This window comes from Mesoplodon mirus (genome assembly GCF_964341445.2).
Source record: "Mesoplodon mirus genome assembly, chromosome: 7".
In the NCBI taxonomy this organism is placed as follows: Eukaryota; Metazoa; Chordata; class Mammalia; order Artiodactyla; family Ziphiidae; genus Mesoplodon; species Mesoplodon mirus.
Window position 1 is genome coordinate 127,514,630 of NC_138983.1, and position 21,943 is coordinate 127,536,572.

At 40.0% G+C, this 21,943-nt stretch overlaps 1 protein-coding gene across 3 annotated transcripts in view; it reads left to right on the forward strand.

Moving 5' to 3' along the window:
* Window positions 1-21,943, forward strand: part of CBL (Cbl proto-oncogene) — a 91,505-nt gene continuing 69,562 nt past the window's right edge. For 2 of the 3 annotated variants that reach the window (XM_082628982.1, XM_082628983.1), the window contains exons 1-2: window positions 1-277; window positions 21,317-21,564. In XM_082628982.1, coding sequence (XP_082485108.1) covers window positions 83-277; window positions 21,317-21,564 — 443 coding nt within the window. In that variant the 5' untranslated portion in view covers window positions 1-82. Of the gene's footprint in view, window positions 278-21,316; window positions 21,598-21,943 lie in introns of those variants that run through there. The other variant, XM_082628984.1, reaches the window with a different exon arrangement.

Below are 21,943 nucleotides of genomic sequence, written 5' to 3' on the forward strand. Positions count from 1 at the left end.
TCCTTCACGCCCTCCTTCTTTCCCTCACTCGCAGCCAAGCGGAGCCGGCGGACGCGGCTGGGCCCCTAACCCTCCCCGGGCTATGGCCGGCAATGTGAAAAAGAGCTCTGGGGCCGGGGGCGGCGGCGGCTCCGGGGGTTCGGGCTCGGGAGGCCTGATCGGGCTCATGAAGGACGCCTTCCAGCCGCACCACCACCACCACCACCACCTCAGCCCCCACCCTCCGGGGACCGTGGACAAGAAGATGGTGGAGAAGTGCTGGAAGCTCATGGACAAGGTGAAAGGCCTGCAGAGGACCCGCGGGAGCAGGGGTGGGCGTGGGCGGAGGGGCCGAGGGACGGGAAGGAAGGGACAGAGGAAGCTGGGGGAGGGGACGGGTCATGCGAGGCTGGGGAGGCGAGGAGCTGGGGTGACGGGGCGCAGGGGTGGGGAATACGGGGGTGGGGAGGAGACCGGGAGGATGGGGGTCGGCGGTGGGGGAAGGGCTGCGGTTGGGAGTGAGGGAACGTAGAGATGTGTGTTTGGGGTTGCGAGACAAAGATGGGGTGGCGGCTGGGGTGAAGGGTAACTGGGGAGCCACCAGGGAGGAAGTATAATGGGGGTGCAGAGTTTGCGGCTCTGTGCAGGGTATAGGGATGTGGGTCACGGAATTGGCCCCGGGAGATAGGAGGGAGGGGGTGAGGAAGAGCGCTTGATTTACCGGCTGGGACTGTTAGCTGGATGAGCTCTGACTAGGGAATTAGGTTTACGGGCTCTGGTTGAGAGACGTGGGGTCCTGACAACTCCGCAGGCCAACTGCGCTCTAGGTGAGCGTATAGTTTTTGTTTCTGTTTTTTCTTCTCATTAAGATGCAACACCGAGAGAAAATAAATGGAGGGTGTTTAAATGAGCCAAGGAAGGAACTTTCCTCCACATCTAGCGTTGGCTCAAGTTTTTCTCCTCCAAAACATTGAATGGGATCCATTGCTGGTGCTGAGATAGATATGCACTGATTAAACCACAAGTTCTGCTCATAACCATTATTTTCGGAGAGATATCTTGACTGAGCGGGTTAGGCAGCAGATTCGGACTTCTTCCAGAACTTCCTCCTTACACACACTGCTTTTCGTTGGGTTCTACTTTTTTTGGTAACAGAACCTGACTTTAAACTTGTTAGATGAGCTGCTTTGGTTACTTTTTCTTTTCTTTTTTTTTTTTTTTAGCAAGTGTGAAAAATAACCCCACTTTAAGTTTGGCATTTGAAAGGATTTTACTTCCTTATAGTTGTGTCTGTATAATGAAACATAGTAGTTAGTCCCAAGTATTTAAAAGTGTTTAAACAGTCTAACGGTTTGTTCCAGAGAATTCAATATTTCCTTGCTATTTTTCACATTCATTAATGACTTATTTTTGCAAAATTCATTCTGCAGATGAAAGGTGATTAGAAGGATCAGGCATAGATTGTAAGAGAATGGTGTTATTTCCTCCAGAGTAAAATTGTTTTTCTTTGGTTCCTCTCTGGGCCTAGGTTCCTCTTCTGTAAAGTCCTTCATGGATTGTTTTGCACTAGAAACAGCTAATAAAAGTGACTGTGAAGCACTTGGCAAATATAAATGTGCTATATAAATTCTTAATAAGTCCTGTGTATGAGTTAGCACTCCTGTAGGGCATACCAGTGGTTTCAGAAGCCTCTTTTTCACTGCTGGTTTTTCTCATGTTAAGTAATAGGTATGGTAATTAATAAACAAGTATTTGTATGTTGATTATATTGGTGTTATAATGCTAATTTCATTATTAGAAATTGTAATAAAACCATTAAAGAAAGTTAGGCATAAAGGAAATTTTAAATGCATTGACACCTTGAAAACATATATGGAATATATTCAAAATCCGAAGATTGTAGGCTTGCATTTTAGGGGTTTAGAGTTAATGACTTAAAAAGTTTCTCCTGGAATGAAAAAACATTTGCATTTCTAATTAGTTTCTCATTGTATCAACATGCGATGTATCAAAATCATATTGATTAGAGACCTCTCCTTTAAAATAATAAACTTTTTATCAAACTTTTGAGTCTGTGTAACGTAGTCCTTAAAATAAGATTTCCCCTTAAGTCTTTCTCATTCATCTCTTTCAAGAGTGTGTATTGAATTATGATTTCTTCTGCAGAATGTTTAATTATTTGGGAAGTATAAAGACCTCTCAGTTTTGAGTCAATGCTTTTCAGGTTTCGGTAGTTTCAAGGAAAGTAGGCTTCTAGCTTTTCCATTCTAGCGTTGGGAAAGGACTGTTTTATTCTTGTGTTGCTTGTTTTGGAAAATGGTTTTTAGTACTTTTTGCCCCATATCACATATTACTGGTTGTGCTGAAATGAAAATAGTTCTTTCTGAGGTATTAGTCCAGTAGGTTCATACTGCTTTCCAGATTTTCTGACTATTTCTGTAGTGTTAGATTGCACCGTCTCTTTTACTCTTGCTGTTTAGAGCATAGATGTTCTCTGTTTTCACTTTATTTTTATTGTTGAAAGTCTTAAATGTATCACTCACCCTTCTTGACTTTATGCCATATGATATAAGTGGAGAAGAACTTAGTGTCAGATGTATAGATGTCCCACACATTTATTGAATTTAGCTCTAAGTCACCATCTCATATCTGTTTTAACCTTGTTGAAGCTAGGTGAATATTATCCCAGCCTATTATTAATCAGTTTATTGGTTTAGCCCTGGGAACTGTCTCCTCTTCTGCAATATTGGATGTATACGGAGGGAGGAGTTGGCATCAGTCACGGGTTCTGGTCAACAGAGGCCCAATTTACTATTCCATTGCGGAACTTAAACTCATTCTTGGAAAAATGCTCGTGCTAGAATGCTTGTTATTAAACAGAAGACGCGGTCAGCCTCTAGGCTTTTCTTTTTGCCACCCCGGTATATTGTAATTAATATTTGTGAAGATACTTGTATGTGAAGAAAGTGGCTAGTAAGTAAAGAGACAGCAAGGCAGGGGAGTGGAGAGAGCAATCATATAAATTGCCTTCAATGTAAATATAGAAGTATCAAGGTATTTAATTCAGTGAGAGACTCAAAATTCCGTTATGAAGTAGAGTGGGAGTTGGCAAACTTTCTGTCACAGGACAGATAGTAAATACTTTAGGCATTGCTGGCCACATATGCAGTCCTATATTCTTTTTTTTTTTAAATAAAATTATTTATTTTTGGCCGTGTTGGGATTTCATTGCTGCACGCGGGCTTTCTCTAGTTGCGGCGAGCAGGGACTACTCTTCGTTGCAATGCGCGGGCTTCTCATTGCGGTGGCTTCTCTCGTTGTGGAGCACAGGCTCTAGGCACGTGGGCTCAGTAGTTGTGGTGCATGGGCTTAGTTGCTCCGCCGGCTGTGGGATCTTCCCGGACCAGGGATCGAACCCTTGTCCCTTGCATTGGCAGGCGGATTCTTAACCACTGCACCACCAGGAAAGCCCACAATATTCTTTCTGTTGTTTTACAACTCTTTAAAAATGTAAAAGCCATTCTTATCTTGCAGGTGTACAAAAAAGGCTGCAGGCTGTAGTTTGTCCACCTCTGAAGTAGAGCGTCATGCTGGCAGTATTTTAGGTCCATGCTATGTTTTTTTTTTTTTTGGGTTTGCGGGCCTCTCACTTCCGTGGCCTCTCCCGTTGCGGAGCACAGGCTCCAGACGCGCAGGCTCAGCGGCCATGGCTCATGGGCCCAGCCGCTCCGCGGCATGTGGGATCCTCCCGGACCGGGGCACGAACCCGTGTCCCCTGCATTGGCGGGCGGACGCCCAACCACTGCGCCACCAGGGAAGCCCTATGTTTTTATTTTAAATTAGCTTATGTTAGTAAAACCTTAAGGTGTTCATTTTTTTTTTTTCTTTTTTTTTGCGGTACGCGGGCCTCTCACTGTTGTGGCCTCTCCCGTTGCGGAGCACAGGCTCCGGATGCGCAGGCTCAGCGGCCATGGCTCACGGGCCCAGCCGCTCCGCGGCATGTGGGATCTTCCCGGACCGGGGCATGAACCTGTGTCCCCTGCATCGGCAGGCGGACTCTCAACCACTGCGCCACCAGGGAGGCCCAGGTGTTCATTTATTTAATGGGCTATAATTTATGGGAAAAATGCTTTCCTTTAAAGCATGGGTTTAAAAAAGCATTTTAAAAAGATAATCCTTCTGCTACTTACCTTCTCCTGCTTGCCCTTAAAAAAAGCACCTTAAGTAACTTCTTGTATTTTGGAAGTAAGATGCACTTAATAGAATTTATGGATCAGTATATTTCATTGGACTTTTTTCTCATAGTAGTGCTAGGTGTAAATTCTTACATTCCAGGAGATTACATTATAGTGATAAGTGACTGTATGTTCAAAGTGATGTGGGATCTCAAGTTTAAACATCATGTACATATTTCTTCTCTATCTTAACCTCTGAAGATTGTAAACTCCACGAGGACAGCAACTATAATCTCTTTATCTCCTGCAGTGTCCAGTCACAAGGCCTTACACAATAGTAACTGCGTTGTAAATATTTGTTAAACTGCTTTGTGTGCCCCAAAGGAATTCTGAAAGGGAAAGGAATGGGGGTGGGAATCATTTTTTTTTTTTTTTTGCGGTACGCGGGCCTCTCACTGTTGTGGCCTCTCCCGCCGCGGAGCACAGGCTCCGGACGCGCAGGCTCCGCGGCCATGGCTCACGGGCCCAGCCGCTCCGCGGCATGTGGGATCTTCCCGGACCGGGGCATGAACCTGTGTCCCCTGCATCGGCAGGCGGACTCTCAACCACTGCGCCACCAGGGAAGCCCGGGAATCATTTTTAATTACATTAAACTTATTTATTTCTTTCAGTAGTTCTTTGGCGGTATCATCCCTATTTTATGGATACTTAGCTTCAGAGAGGTTACGTAACTTAGTTAATAGGGGAACTTGACTTGGAATCCATGATTACCCACCTCCTAAGGCTTAGTTATTTCCTCCATACAGTAACTTCTCAGGTATACAACAAAGTCTCCATAACAAAAGTCATTTTTCAGAAAGTGACCTGTGTAGGTATACAACAGCAATTCTCACACACGCACACACACACTCTCACACCTGCCATTCACACACTCAGGCAAAGTAGATGTTCTCTTGAATGATGTTAACATGGTGTTTAACTAGTACCATTAAAAGAAATATCTTCCTTTAAATTAAGGGTTTGTGTCTCTTCAAATTATGTGGACTGGTTACTTTGCATAGTTATCATGGACGTTTGTACACGTTATTCTCCCATTGCACTTAATTCATGCCATTCAGCTCTGATGGCAGCTGTCTTTGATGAAACATCTGCATTGCAGTGGGGGGCTCTCAAAACAATAAATGTGGGCATTTCATCTTGTCACACCCACCAGGTGGAGCTGGTTCATGTTATTTTTCTTCTAAAAATTGGAAACCCTTTCTGTTGCTGTTGTATTAATAAAGTAGGTGTTTATTTTTTGGTAGCCCCTTCCCAATTTAATTTTAACTCTAGGAATATTAGTCACCCAGGAATTTGTGATTCAAAATTTGGGATTCATTAAAAAAAAAAAAGTGGGCTTCCCTGGTGGCGCAGTGGTTGAGAGTCCGCCTGCCGATGCAGGGGACACGGGTTCATGACCCGGTCCGGGAAGATCCCACTTGCCGCGGAGTGGCTGGGCGTGTGAGCCATGGCCGCTGAGCCTGCGCGTCCGGAGCCTGTGCTCCGCAACGGGAGAGGCCACAACAGTGAGAGGCCCGCGTACCGCAAAAAAAAAAAAAAAGTGATAGCATTTACCACTTTTTATTTCATCTGTCTCTCCCTCCACTAGAGCTCTTCAGGATCAAGGCTTTGTCTTTTTTTTAAATTTATTTTTGGCTGCACTGGTTCTTCGTTACTGTGCACTGGCTTTCTCTAGTTGTGTTCTCTAGTTGTGGCGAGCGGGGGCTACTCTTCGTTGCGGTGCGCGGGCTTCTCGTTGCGGTGGCTTCTCTTTGTTGCGGAGCATGGGCTCTAGGCGTGCGGGCTCAGCAGTTGTGGCTCGTGGGCTCTAGAGCGCAGGCTCAGTAGTTGTGGCGCACGGAATTAGTTGCTCCGTGGCATGTGGGATCTTCCCGGACCAGGGCTCGAACATGTGTCCTCTGCACTGGCAGGCGGATTCTTAACCACTGCGCCACCAGGGAAGTCCCAAGGCTTTGTCCTAACATCAGTTCCTGTGCCTAATACATAGTACTTGCTGAATGAAGTGCAAACATTTTAACAAAGTAAAATGGGATCAAAACATGTTCCCACATTTTCTATGTGATCAATTAGGAGGATCAGGTAGGGAATCTTTTTTTTTTTTTTTTTTTTGAGTGTTGAATTAAAGTAACATTTACTAAAAGTAGTTTTACCTTATTTGGTTATAAGGGTAGTATACAGTCATTGTAAACAAAAAGGTTCTGTTGTATTCATGCCTATTAAGAATTCCCCCGGGGCTTCCCTGGTGGCGCAGTGGCTGGGAGTCCGCCTGCCGATGCAGGGGACACGGGTTCGTGCCCCGGTCTGGGAGGATCCCACATGCCGCGGAGCTGCTGGGCCCGGGAGCCATGGCCGCTGGGCCTGCGCGTCTGGAGCCTGTGCTCCGCGGCGGGACAGGCTGCGACGGTGAGAGGCCCGCATACCGCAAAAAAAACCCAAAAAACAAACTCCCCCAAGGGATGTAAAATTCTCCCTAGTTCCATATGAAATGTGAGCTCACTGAGCATTTCATGTGTGATTCATTATAGAAATTTTGAAGGGTATACGGAATAAAAGTAGGGTTAGGCCAGGGAAGAACATGATCTGCTCTGTTCATTTCGTGGCTTTGGTTGAAGTTTTTGGTGACCTTTGCTGTAGTACAACCTGTTTTTAATATGTTGTTTGTTGGCTGTATACACATGGGCAGATTGGTCCCCAAGTCTTCACTTTTGGTGGAGTTCATGTTATCGTCAAACATACGGATAATGCTTATGCTATGAAAATCACCCCCCTAGTGACTAACCTAGAGCATTAAAAGAAAAATGGACTAAGCATTGGTTTGAAAACTGAGCCTAAATTTCAATCACATTTTCCAATGAAGTTGTTAATTCTGATCTTAGAAGTAATTCTGATCATTCGGTTTGTTGGAAGAGGGGGATTATAACAAGCAAGTCATTGTGAAATGCTTTCATGGTCAGCACATTTTGTGCTGGAAGGAAATAGGTGGGAGTAGTCAACCAGGAGCACTGGAAGCCAGCCTCAGCTCTGTCCCCACAATGTTCCTTCCTGCAGCAGCTTCCAAAAGGAGGAGGGGAAAGGGGTGCAGTGATGGTATTGGTGGTACACACCCACTGGGGATCCAAGCCCTAGGAGATGGAATGTCACTGCCATAGAAACTCCTAAATCAGCAATGACCCTTGGCCTCCCCTCTGCAACTTTTGGGATGGGTGGCGAGTCTTGCTTAGCAAACTCCTCTGCCTTGGGCGCCTTCTTACAGCCACCACTGACCTTCCCTTTTGCTCTGGGATCAACCACAAGAAATCTTAAAATGAGGCCAACTCACTGCCACTTCATTGAGGGGGATGGGATACTAATTCCTGCCTCCTCCTTTCTTAGAGCTACTTTGAACAGCAGTACACAGGTGTAGCACTCTTTGTGGAAAACAATTTATGAACCATAAAATATGCAGAACAAAATGTAAAGGTCTCCTTTTGCTCTCATACCGCAAAATGACTACCCTCTCCAGAGGTAACCACTGTCTACTGTTTGGGGTCCATCCCTCCAGTCCCTTTTTCTAAGCAGCTCTGAGAAGCCTGGATGGATAGCATTGCCCTTGAAAGATTTATGACTTGAGCAAGTTGTTGCCTTTTTACCATTTACTCACTAAGACTGGTAACCAAGTTCTAATAATTCCTTATATTGCTGAGCAGTTTACAATTTCACATCTGCTGATACAGCAAAAATTTCAAAATAATTTGTCTTATGAGAAAGAAACAGATTCAGAGAGTTTAAGTAACATAAGCCACCCAGCTAATACTTTTGTCTTTTTATGTGGATCTTGAACTGCTGTTCAGACTCTAAGTGATTCTTTTTTCTTTTTTAAAAATATTATTTATTTATTTATTTAGGGCTGCATTGGGTCTTCGTTGCTGCACACAGGCTTTCTCTAGTTGTGGCGAGGGGGCTACTCTTCTTTGCAGTGCGCGGGCTTCTCATTGTGGTGGCTTCTCTTGTTGCGGAACATGGGCTGTAGTCGCGTGGGCTTCAGTAGTTCTGGCACGCGGGCTCAGTACTTGTGGCTCGTGGGCTCTAGAGCGCAGCCTCAGTAGTTGTGGCGCACGGGCTTAGTTGCTCCGCGGCATGTGGGATCTCCCCTAACCAGGGCCCGAACCCGTGTCCCCTGTGTTGGAAGGTGGATTCTTAACCACTGTGCCACCAGGGAAGTCCCTCTAAGTAATTCTTATAAGCCAGTGCCTCTCAGACTTTAACATGAATTCAGATCATCTGGGGATCTTGTTAAAACATAGAGTCTGAGTAGATCTGATGTAGGGCCTGAGATTCTGTGTTGCTGACAGGGATCACACTTCAAGTAGCAAGGCCCCCATACCACAGTTGCTTTTATTTTATAGATAAGCTTGACAGATTTTATTTAAAAAAAAAAGAAATGGCAGTAGAGTATCTTATTTATGTTCAAGGTATTACTTATTATGTTCTTAAATTTGGAAAGTAATACATACTTATAAAATTACACATTTTTAAGCAAAAGTGGGATTTTTAAACAAAAATGCTTCTAGAATTAAAAAATTTTTTGCTATATTATGGAGATTATCCATGTTAATACTACATGTAGGTCTCCCTGAATAATTTTTTTTATAAATTTGTTTATTTATTTATTTATGGCTGCATTGGGTCTTTGTTGCTGTGCGTGGGCTTTCTGTAGTTGCAGTGAGCAGGGGCTACTCTTCGTTGTGGAGCGTGGGCTTCTCATTGCGGTGGCTTCTCTTGTTGTGGAGCGTGGGCTCTAGGCAGGCGGGCTTCAGTAGTTGTGTCATGCGGGCTCAGTAGTTGTGGCTCGTGGGCTCTAGAGCGCAGGCTCAATAGTTGTGGTGCATGGGCTCAGTTGTTCTGCGGCATGTGGGATCTTCCCAGACCAGGGCTGGAACCCATGTCCCCTGCATTGGCAGGTGGATTCTTAAGCACTGCGCCACTAGGGAAGTCCTGAATTCTTTTTTTAAGGGGTGTATAAGATTTTATAATATGGATATATATATGTTTATTTAACAAATTCATATTGGTAGTCTTCTAGGTTATTTCTGATTTTTAATACTAGAAACAATGCTGCAGTGATATCTATTATGCAGTTGCTAAACATTCTTTAGAATAAACTTCTAGAAATGAAGTGTCCTGGGTCAAAGGAATCATACATTAAAGTTTGAAAAGTATATATTGGCACATTGCCTTCCAAAAAGTCTGCTTTCATCCACAATCCTTGTCTAGTTTGTTGATTTAAATATGGTAACTGATTCCTAGTTACTTTAGGTGAAAATTATGTTGGCAACTTTTCTACCATCACACTTTCATTGAACATGAACTTTTTTCTGGGTGCTAGGGAGTTAAGGATGACTCAGTCCTCATACTTGCAAACTGGTGATATAACTGAAGGTGTTCAAAGGGATCAGGGAACCCCCTGTGGGAATCATTAGGCAAATCTTTACTTAATCCTTGAGACCAGAAAGAGGATTGGGACTGGAGAGGGACTAGACCAAGCAGAGAACTCCACAATATCCTAATTCACAGTTGTGCCTTAATTAGGGTCTGACATCCAAAAATGATGCTAAAATCATTTAATCTCTAGTTCATGCTAAGTATTGGTTTGAAGTTGCACTGATAAGTCTGAGAGGAGAATTATATTTTCCTTTTAAAAACAGAATCCCTGTATAAAAACTGCATGGTTAAGCTGTTAGCGCTTGTCGGTTATTTAATTTCCTACATTGTACTGGCTGTATTTTTTTTTCTGCAATTAATGTGATAAATGAAAGTAATGAGATTGGTAATTAGTTGTAAGTGACATAGTGCTTTTAATAAATAGCGTTGGGAGGTATTTGAGAAGTGTTGGGTAGTAATTACAGTTCAAGTCCCTGAATGGGTTTTGATAAATCAGTAATGGAGAAGAGTAATTAGAAGTAAAAGACTTTTTTTTCTTGGAGCCATTATCTAGTGATGATATGTTTCTTTTAAAAAAAAGTATGGGTTTCTGATGTCTCTTTGAAAAACTGTCATAAGTTTTCATTTAAAAGCTTCACTGTGTAGTTACACTTGTAAAACTGTTAAATCTCTTCAAGTTTCTGAGTTGATTGGTTTCTAAAACTTGAAGCTTTAAGAAAAGAAATTAATTGATCTAACTCTTAATTTATGGAGGGAGAGAGACCCAGAGAGACGAGTAACTTGCCCAGGGTCACATAGCCAGTTAATGTCAGTCACCAGACTAAGACCCAGGTCTCTGGACTCCTACCCTGGTGTCCTTTCTGCTGTACCTCCTGTTCTCTTGAGCAACTGATTCTTTTAAAACTGTAATCAAATTTTATGTGTTTTATGTATAGCTCACCATACTGGATACTTGCTTTTGAAGCTTAGTGCTTATTTTAATCATGCTTTTTAACATATGAAAAAGTTTGAAATGAAAAATGCTTCCATGGATAAGTTAAGGTCTACAGAGATAAAAATACTTAGTCATTCACAGTCATATATGCTTATAGTTTTCTGCTTAGTTAGAAATACAATTCCTTAGTGTTAGAAAAGATTCTGTGTTCAGAACAGAATTAGGCATAGGCACTGTTCTCTGTAACTTTTCTGTTTTTAAAAATTTAGCAATTTCCAAACATAATTTTATTCCTCTTTATTGTAATCATAGCACTTTGCAAATTTTTTCTATTGACCATTGAGCCCTTGGCAGAAGCAAAGGGAGGAGCTAGGCCAGTGAGGAAGCTATTATGAATGGAGTATATGGCAGCTGTGCAAGGATACTGTTGGTTTCCCAGAGCTAAGCATGTTTCTTTTTGACATTGTTCTGAGTGATGCTGTAAATGTACAGGCAGAAGTAAACAAAAGGAAGCCATTTTTGCTATTGTAAGACTTGGAAAGCAAAATAAAATTGAGAACAGACTAAGCAGGAAAATGTCTTTCGGAAACTTTTTGGTGAATTTTTAAAGCTCAGAATGCACATTTGTGCTTTAGAGGTTAACTGAAACTGCCAATTTAACATTCACTAATAAAGGCAGGTTCTTTTGGCTTTTGATGTTTGTTAACTATTGACTTGAATTATTCACAAAGCTTTTTGGAAACTTCTTCCCTAGAGGTTATAAGTATTTAGGGAATTTTTTTTTTTCTTTACAGAAGATTTTAATGTCAAAAGAGTTGCTGCTCTACCTATATACTTCTGTGTTAGTGTTAAGGAGTGCTGATTTCCCTGGTCATGTGATTGATTTATCTTTGAAAGATCTTGAGAAAAGCAGACATTTAATCTACAGTTGATCTTTACAAGGTCACATTCTAAGGAGGGACTGATAGCATTTGTGGAACGTACATGATAGTAGTTTGAAAATGCGAACTAATCAAGTGTTTGGGAGACATTTAAAAACTCATGATATTTTAAATCTGTTATGAGGGGTCATGTGTTTTTTCAGGTCATTGTCATTAATCAGCGTTTATTAATTGCTTACTATAGGTTGGGCAGAGTAATTTTAGTTTAGTTTTGTTGTTGTTGAAAGGAAGTATACCTTTTTTTCCAGAGGTATTAGGCAAATAATGCATTTTAACCTGAATTCTTAATGTTAGTGCATTTGCCTTTAAATAGGGAGAATATATTATGGGTTGGCATGTGTAGCTCTGGATATAAATGTAAATAATTTGGGGGGAGCTCTGCTTGGTTTGGACCTTTGAAGGAGTGGATACTGTAGTTTTTGCAGATTGTTGGTCACCCTGTTCTTGGGTGGCCTGCTGCCTTTTCTCTATTCCTTGGTCACCAAGTAGTCAGAGACCATGCAGGTTTGGAAGGGTAGCTGTGGCATGGCCAGATGGTAGGAATAAGGGTGTCAGTTTCTGGGAGTCAACAAAGGGTGATGTGAGGTCTAACATTCTGTCTTCAATAGATAATTCCTGCCTAACCTGCAGATAAACCTGGTCGAGTTGTATGGAAATGGGGAGGGAACTAGCATTGAATGTCTACTTTATTGGAAACTGTGCAGCCCTTTCCTAAACATTTATTATGAGGTGGGTATTATCACTGTGTTACAGGTAAAAGAACTGAGGCTCAGAGGTTAAGAAATTTACTGAAGGTAAATGACTGAAACAGGACATTCTGATGTGGCTATTTGGTGTAATCTTGTCAAGATACTAAAACATTTTAATTTTAATTCAACACATAAAAGCTTATATCTTAGTCTTCATCATACTGTCTCCTTGTTAATTCCCTGATACTCCACATCTCTCCCTTAATGACCCTCTTCACCTTGCTCTCTACACTTTAGTCTCACTAACCTTTCTGTTCCTCAAATCCAAACCTATTCTCACTTTAGGGCTGTTGGATTAGTTGTTCCCTCTGTTTGGGCTACTCTTCTGCTGATTCTACATGATGGGCTCCTTCCTGTAATTTTAACTCTTAGCCTAAATTCACCTCAGAGAAGCTTTCCCTACTCACTGTGCTGAAGTAGTCATCCAGCATTTTCTTATTATTCTATTTTAATTGTCTGCACAGAACCTGATATTTTTCCTGTTGATTTCCTTTTTGTTGTTTATTGCCTGATTCCTCTCAGATTCAGGGGCATGGTATTTTTACTTCTGTGTCCCAGTGCCTGGCATATATTTGTTGAATGCATACGTTGAGAAAAATCAAAACCAAGTGCAATCTTCTTAAACGTACTGCCTTCATATCTCTGAATTTGTGTCTGTTTAAACCTGTCCTCAGTCCCTTTCTTCCTGTTTTAAAGGAAGGAGGTGTCCCTTCTTTTAATGGTATTGGGTGTTTAGTGTTCTAGCTGTGTTGTAGATCCCATTTTCCATTTTCTTTTAATTTATCTTTTTCTCTTTTGGTTCTTTCTCCATATAAAACATGCTCAGTATTCTCTGAAGATAAAAACCTTCGATCATATACCTCTTGTAGTCTTTGCTGAATCTTGATCTCTTAGTCTCAATGTCAGTCTCCCCTAACTCCCTCCATGGACTATTTAAGAACCTACCATTTTAATATTTTTATTATAAATATATATTTTGTAAAAATATATTCTGAATCATAAATACCTGTCTTTCAAATGAGGTTTTGGAATGTAATACTTATAAATTAGGTACTATTTATTTTAATTAGTATGAGTTCTTAACTCTGTTGCATTTAGAATATAGCTGTCTTCTGAGGTAGAGTCTTTTTTTCTTGGCTATGTTGTTCCTTTTTGGCTTGAAACCCTTGATAGGATGAGCAGCTTCCTAAAACACTGTTAAAATATTCATAAATCATATATTTTTGTTGATTCAGCTTGTCTTTATTTGCCAGGCTTATATAGGGCTCTTTTTCAAGAGTACAGGAAATGATGTACAGAGGATAAAATATTTAGTTTAGAAATTTTAATGTTGTCTTACATCATTTGAAGAGACATTAGTAATTAAATTGGAATTTTGCAATTGTTCCAGGTGGACCTAGTGATCCCACTTCTGGGGGATCTATCCTAAGGAAATAATCTGATGCTTAGAAGAATAAAATGCCCAAAGATGTTCATCACAGCGATACTTGTAATAGCAAAGACTTAAAAACAGTATAAATGTTAAAGTGGAGGGGATGGTTTAAGATATGGTATGTCTATAGAGTGGAATCATTTAGACATCTTTAAAAAGTTTGTAATGAGCTTTTGGTGATGCAAGAAAATAGGCATTTTAAAATATTAAATAAAGAGTAAGAAGTCAGACTTCTGCTTCTACCACTGTTAGACTAGGCTGTTTCGAACCAAATAATACTGCTGGCAGCTAGAAAAGCTAGAAGATGTTGAAGAGCTATAAAGGCAGTGAGGAATTAGAGGCCAGGTTCTGGAAGATAAGGAAAGCTCTGAGAGGTAAGCCTTATTTTTGAGGCTGCCTTTTCCATGAGGTCATTGCTGATTCTGGAAGTGATAGCTGAGAGGCTGAATAGAGTTTTCAAAATGCTCATGTCAAGGAGGACAAAAAATTGGAATTAGGGTCTGTCAAGGTGGAGGGCCCTGGGAAACACTCTAGGTTTTGGGTTTGGGTCCCTGAGGGCCTGAATTGTAGGAGTAAGGGTGAAACAGAAGTAAACCAGTCTTTACAGGGCACTGAAGACTGAAGCCCAGCTTTTTAATCTTCTCAATTTTGGGTTAGATTAAGATGACCTGGAATTCCTAGTGTCCCTAGCCAAATATGTCTGCTAGAAGCAAAAGTAAATACTTTCTGGGCTTCCCTGGTGGCGCAGTGGTTGAGAGTCCGCCTTCCGATGCAGGGGACACGGGTTCGTGCCCCGGTCCGGGAAGATCCCACATGCCACGGAGCTGCTGGGCCCGTGAGCCATGGCCGCTGAGCCTGCGCGTCCGGAGCCTGTGCTCCGCAACGGGAGAGGCCACAACAGTGAGAGGCCCGCGTACCGCAAAAAAAAAAAAAAAAAAAAGTAAATCCTTTCTGAATAATATCATCCATAGCCTCAGATTGTCTCTATAATTTTTTATACACAGTGTTCAGCACTCAATAAAAAATAATTAGGCTTATGAAAAAACAAACTACAACTAAAAACCAACAGGAAAGATTGATAAAAGATACATACTTACAGGGGATACAGATATTTGAGATATCAGTCATGGGCTTATATCTATGATTAATGTGTTAGAAGAATTAAAGATAAAATAGATAATTTTGTCAGAGATCTGAAATGGTAAATAATGAAATAGAAATTCTAGAACTGAAAAACACAAGAACTGATTGTTAACTCAGTGGGTGGGTTTAATAGCGTAAAACTGAAGGAAAAATTAGTGAGGTAGAAGGTAAGTCAGAAAAAAAAAATCCAGACTGAAGCATTGAGAGACAAAAGGATGGAGAATACAGAAAAGAATATGAGAGGCATATGGAATATTGAGTAAAGGTCTTATGTATAAGTACTTGAAGTTCAGAAGGAGAGAGGAAAGAGAATTGGGCAAAAGCAATATTTGATGAGAAATTGGCTGAGAATTTTCCAAAACTGACAGAAATTATCAAGTTCCAAATTAAAGAAGCTCTGTAAACACCAGGAAAAATCCAGAGTAAACTACACCTAGGCACATTGTAGTAAAACTGTTGAAAACCCGAGGCAAAGAGAAATCTTAAGCAACCACAGAATAAGACATTTTATCTTCAAAGGAGCAACAGTGAGACTGACAGCCTGACTTTTCAACAGTGACAGTGGCACCTAGAAGGCATTCCTCATTTTATTGCACTTCATTTTATTGCACTTAACAGATAATGCGTTTTTTTATAAATTGAAGGTTTGTGGCAACCCTGTGTTGTCAGTTGATGATTAGCATTTTTTAGTAATAAAGCATTTTTAAATTAAGGTATGTACATTGTTTTTTAATAATGCTATGTCTTGCACACTTAATAGACTATAGTATAGTGTAAACATAACTTTTATATGCACTGGGGAACCAAAAATTTTGTGTGAGTTGCTTTATTGCAATTCTTGCTTTATTGCCATACTCCCTTTATTGCAGTGGTTTGGTGCCGAAACTGCTATATCTCCGAGGTATGCCTGTAGCTATAAAATGATGACAGAAAATAACTGCCAATCCTTATCCAGGGAAAATAGCCTTTAAAAGTGGTTACAAAATAAAGATGTTTTCAGATAAACAAAAACTGAGGAGAATTTATAGCCAGCAGCCTATACCCTAAAGGAAATACTAAAGGATGTTCTTTAGGCTGAAGGAACATGATTTCAGATGCAGTGAAGAGCATTGGGAAGGGGGGTTGTGTGGGTCAATGTGAATGAATATTGGCCGTATAAAATAATAACAGAAGTAATAGTAATAATGACTTGTGGACTTTATATGATATATGGAATTAAAATGTGGGATAGTAATAGCACATAACTTGAAAAGAGTAAATGGAGTTAGTGTCCCAAGTTCCTTGCGTTGTCTGGAAGTGGTAAAAGTACTACTTTATATAAGATTCATTGAGTCAGAGATGCATTTTATAATTACTAAGGTATTCATTTAAAGAGTAGTAAAAGAATATATATTTGGCAAGCTGATGGGGGAGAAAATTGGGAAAATAGAAAAATGCTTAAACCGGAAGAGGGCAAGAAAGGGGAGGTAAAGGAAGATGAAACAGGAGAGATATACATAGGAAACAAATAGTAAATTATTATTTATTATAGGATCAGTACTTATTAAGTGAACCATATGAAATTGCCAGTATGTGACCTACAATAATACCAGTTTCATAGTTGAAGTGTAAACAGGTCAAATTGGTTAAAATAAAAGATTGTCAGAATTAAAAGGAAACCAGCTATATTCTGCATGACAAAGTCATGCATTAAATGTAGGAATACAGAAAGTTTGAAGATAGAAGAATGGAAGAAGATACACCATGCAAACACCAACCCAGGAAAGTTGGTTTAGCTATATTAGATACATTAAAGGGGACTTTAAGGCAAGAAGTGTTTCTAAAGAAGGCTATTTCGTTGATGAAAGTGCAGTTTACCAAGAAGAAAATAAAAAGGATGTTGAAAAAAATAATACAGTATTGGGCTTCCCTGGTGGCGCAGTGGTTGAGAGTCCGCCTGCTGATGCAGGGGACACGGGTTCGTGCCCCGGTCTGGGAAGATCCCACATGCCACAGAGCGGCTGGGCCCGTGAGCCATGGCCGCTGAACCTGTGTGTCCGGAGCCTGTGCTCTGCAACGGGAGAGGCCACAACAGGGAGAGGCCCGCGTACCGCAAAAAAAAAAAAAAAAAAAAAAAAAAAAAAAATAATACAGTATTATAATTGCATTGATTTTTTTTAAACAAAAGGAAAAAGTAGTTCAGTAGTTCTTATGATTTATCATTACTAAAATGTTAGTGTTGTCAAACTAATCAGTCTTTGCATTTATGATTAAAAAAATTTTTTTATTGGAGTATAGTTGATTTACAGTGTTGTGTTAGTTTCAGGTGTGCAGCAAAGTGAATCAATTATACGTATACATACATCCACTCTTTTTTAGATTCTTTTTCCCATATAGGTCATTAGAGAGTATTGAGTAGAGTTCCCTGTGCTATACAGTAGGTCCTTGTTAGTTATCTATTTTATATATAGTAGTGTGTATATGTCAGTCCCAATCTCCCAGTTTATCCCTCTCTCCCCTTTCCCCCGCTGGTAACCATAAGTTTGTTTTCTACATCTGTGACTCTATTTCTGTTTTGTAAATAAGTTCATTTGTACCATTCCTTTAGATTCCACATAAAAGTGATATCATATGATATTTGTCTTTCTCTGTCTGACTTACTTCACTCAGTATGACAATCTCTAGGTTAATCCATGTTGCTGCAAATGGCATCATTTCATTCTTTTTTTATGGCTGAGTAACATTCCATCGTATATATTGTACCACATCTTCTTTATCCACTCCTCTGTCAATGGACATTTAGGTTGCTTCCATGTCTTGGCTATTGTAAATAGTGCTGCAGTGAACATTGGGGTGCATGTATCTTTTCAAATTATGTTTTTCTCCAGATATATGCCCAGGAGTGGGATTGCTGGTAGTTCTGTGTTTAGTTTTTTAAGGAACCTCCATACTGTTCTCCATAATGGTTGTACCAATTTACATTCCCACCAACAGTGTGGAAAGATTCCTGTTTCTCCACACCCTCTCCAGCATTTATTACTTGTAGATTTTTTGATCATGGCCATTCTGACCAGTGTGAGGTGATAACCTCTTTGTAGTTTTGATTTGCATTTCTCTAATAGTGATGTTGAGCATCTTTTCATGTGCTTTTTGGCCATTTATATGTCTTTGGAGAAATGTCTATTTAGATCTTCTGCTCATTTTTTTGATTGGGTCATTTGTTTTTTTGATATTGAGCTGTATGAGCTGTTTGTATATTTTGGAGATTAATCCCTTGTCGGTCGCTTTGTTTGCAGATATTTTCTCCTATTCTGTGGGTTGTCATTTTGTTTTGTTTATGGTTATGATTTGCTTTTGTGTCTTGAGAAATACTTCCTCTCTGAGATCATAAAGTTCAACAAATATTTTCCAAATTTTTTTCTAAAAGCTTTAAAGTTTTTTCTCCACACAAGATCTTTAATTCGTCTGAAATTTACTTTTCATGTAATGTGTAAGGGATGTAATTTTTTTCCCATATGGATAACCCGTTTCCAGTAGTTTTTCTCTTGAACTGATTTGTGTGTTTTTTTCTTTTTTCTTTTTTTGGCCACACTGAACGGCATGAGGGATCTTAGTTCCTCTACCAGGGATCGAACCCGTACCCTCTGCAATGGAACCACCTAGCCCTAACCACTGGACCTCCAGGGAATTCCTCTTGAACTGATTTGTAATGCCACTTCTGATGCTGAATTTCCATACATGTGTGTCTCTGTTTGGGCTCTCTTCTTTTCCATTTGGCCATTTATCTGTCTTTGGTCAACATCACACTATTTTAATTATAAAATTTTAAAAAGTCTTGATAATCCATTGGGTAACTACCACCTACTTTGTGACTTTTCAAAATAGGCTTGGCTGGTTTTGGTCTCTTTTTCTTCCGTGTGGGTTTTGGGATCAACTTGTTAAGTTCCGTGAAAAAGCTTTTTGGAATTTTGATAGGAATTGCACTGCATTTATATACTAATTTGGGGGAGAACTGACATCTCCTTAAACATGATAGGGTTCTTCATTAATTTCTATTCTTATGTTCTTCAGTGAAGTTTTGTAGTTTTCTTCATAAGAGTCTTACACATTTTTTGTTAGATATATTCCTAGGAGCCTTAAATTTTTATTTATGCCATTCAAAATGGCAACAATTAAAATTATATTTTAAAATTATTTATAAAATTTTTATGAATGCCCTTTTGATATATCAATTTTGAATCCAGCAACCTATTAAACTGTTTTGTTTCTAATGTTTTGTCAGTTCTCTTTCATTTTATTCGTGGACAGTTATATCAGCTACAAGTAAAGTAAAATTATTTTCTTTCTGTTACTTATATTTTTACCACCTATGTATGCATATTGCATCAATATAGTTTAGAGGGATATCCTTGTAATAGTAATGTAGTCATATACATGTAATTGTAATATATATATTTTGTTTCTGGTTTCTTTAGATCTACTTTGTTTGAGAGGAGCATCCATGTGGTAGTGTATTGTTGCTAATAAATATACTACAGTTTATCCACTCTGCTGTTGATGGACATCTGGGTTGTTTGCAGTTGTTAGTTGTTACACATTTTTGTGTGTGTATCGCAGTATACCTTTCCAGGTGGAGATCTGCAGGTTTGTAGGGCATATAAGTCTTTAGCCTGACAATACAGTGCCGAACTATCTTCCAAGGTGGTTTTATTAGTTTAGATTCCCACCAGCAGTATTTGAAGGTCCTTGCTCCTTGCCAGTGGTTGGCATTGCCAATTTGGTGTGTGTAGTGATAGTATCTAATTGAGAGCTTACAATTGTCATTTTAATGAAATTAAAATGATTAAGGAGATTAAGCACCATTTTATATGTTTATTGGTTGTTTGGATATCTTCTTTTGTCAAGTTTTTATTCAAGTCTTTTGTCCATTTTTGGGAATTCCCTGGTGGTCCAGTGGTTAGGACTCCATGCTTCCACTGCTGGGGGCACGGGTTTGATCCCTGGTTGGGGAACTAAGATCCTGTGTGCTGCGCGATGTAGCCAAAAAAAAAAAAAAAAAAAAAAGATCGTCCCTATCTTACTGATCTGTAGATGTTCTTTATATATTCTGGATATGTATGTCTGGATATATACATATTGTAAATATCTTCTCTGATTTTGTACATGTGTTTTTACTCTTTTGTGGTATCTTAGAAGTTCTTTTAGAGTATAGTAGAATTTAATTAATATTTTCCTTTGTTAATGTTTTTTATGGCCCTGTTTAAGAATTTTTTCTCCATCATGAAGTAATGAAAGATAGTTTTCTTATCTTCTAAAGCTTTATTTGCCTTTCACATTTAGGTCTAGAGCCCATCTAGGTTTTTTGTTTTGTTTTGTTTTTTGCATAGTGTAAGGTAAGGGTTTAGTTTGATTTTCTTTTTTTCCTATATGGATTGTTCCACTACTGTTTTTGGGAAAGATCACTCCTTTGTGATGTCAAGCGTCTATATATGTGTGGGTCTATTTCTAGACTTTTCTGTCCCACTAATTTATATCTCTTCCAGACACACAAAAATCCACATAAATGGAAAGTACTAAATAAGATGGTAGGAATAAATACAAATTATTAGTCATTACAGCAAATAAAAACTCACCAGTTAAGAAACAAAGATTGTTACATTGGATTAAAGAAGTCTAACTATATGTTCTTTAAAAGAGACCTACTTGGGCCTCCCTGGTGGCGCAGTGGTTGAGAGTCCGCCTGCCGATGCAGGGGATACGGGTTCGTGCCCCGGTCTGGGAGGATCCCATATGCCGCGGAGCGGCTGGGCCCGTGAGCCATGGCCGCTGAGCCTGTGCGTCCGGAGCCTGTGCTCCGCAACGGGAGAGGCCACAACAGTGAGAGGCCCGCGTACAGCAAAAAAAAAAAAAAAAAAAAAAAAAAAGAGACCTACTTAAAACTAAGAACTGAGAAAAGTTGAAAGTAAAAGAAGGTAAAATGAATTAACCAGGCAAATTCTGAGAGTTCTACATTTATATGGGAAGGAATGGTGTCTCAGTTCAACTCTTTGCTGGGTCCAAGGCCTCTGTGCTCCTGTCCCCTAGTGGTTGTTAAAGCTCTAGGCTCCTACGTTACCAGGTTTACCTCCCAGGGCAGCCACGTTCTCTATTTCTGCCCCTGGAAATTTTCTTTATTCTGCTGTGGTGTGAGCCATGCATTTCAGAGGAATTCGCCATGCTTCATCTAGCATTTTTTTAGGCATGTATGTGGATGTCTTCCCCACCCCAATTGTTTAGTCTTCTGTGTGTTGTCTGAACTGTTAGATATGGTTTTGAGAACCCACACTAAAAATGTAAAGTGATTGCCTGTGGGTGTGTGTTTGGGTTATGGATCATTTCTTATATTCTCGTGCATTTTTCATATTTCCGCAATGGAGCACATATTTTATAATTTTCTAAACTTAAAAAAGGGAATTGCCCTTAAGATCCTCCAAGTAATAGCCCTTCTTTTCCATTTGTTGCAGGTGGTGCGGTTGTGTCAGAACCCAAAGCTGGCGCTAAAGAATAGCCCACCTTATATCTTAGACCTGCTGCCAGACACCTACCAGCATCTCCGCACTATCTTGTCAAGATATGAGGGGAAGATGGAGACCCTTGGAGAAAATGAGTATTTTAGGGTGTTCATGGAGAATTTGATGAAGAAAACTAAGCAGACCATAAGCCTCTTCAAGGAGGGGAAAGAAAGAATGTATGAGGAGAATTCTCAGCCTAGGTAATGGAGAATACTACACAAATATTTATTCAGGTCTGTGACTGCCTGAATAGGTAACACATAGAAATAGTTGAGTTGGTTTTCATTTTATGTCAACAAGAATAGAACGCAAAGTTGACGTTTGACTTAAAGCTGTGTTTTGTATAAAGGGTTACCTTGGAGAGTATTGATCCATCCCTAGCTCTGATTATTTGTTTACCTCTGAAAAGTCAGTGACTTACAGCCATGAAGATGAGTTGGAGGCATAGGTCTTTCAGAGGCCCTGAAGATCATGAAAGTTTGTGGATAGGTGAGAGTCTGAAAGAAAGAAGTTGGGGTTGGCAGTAAACAGAGGATTTTGCTCGAGCTGGTAGCATATTAGGTGGGTTATAAGTATGGG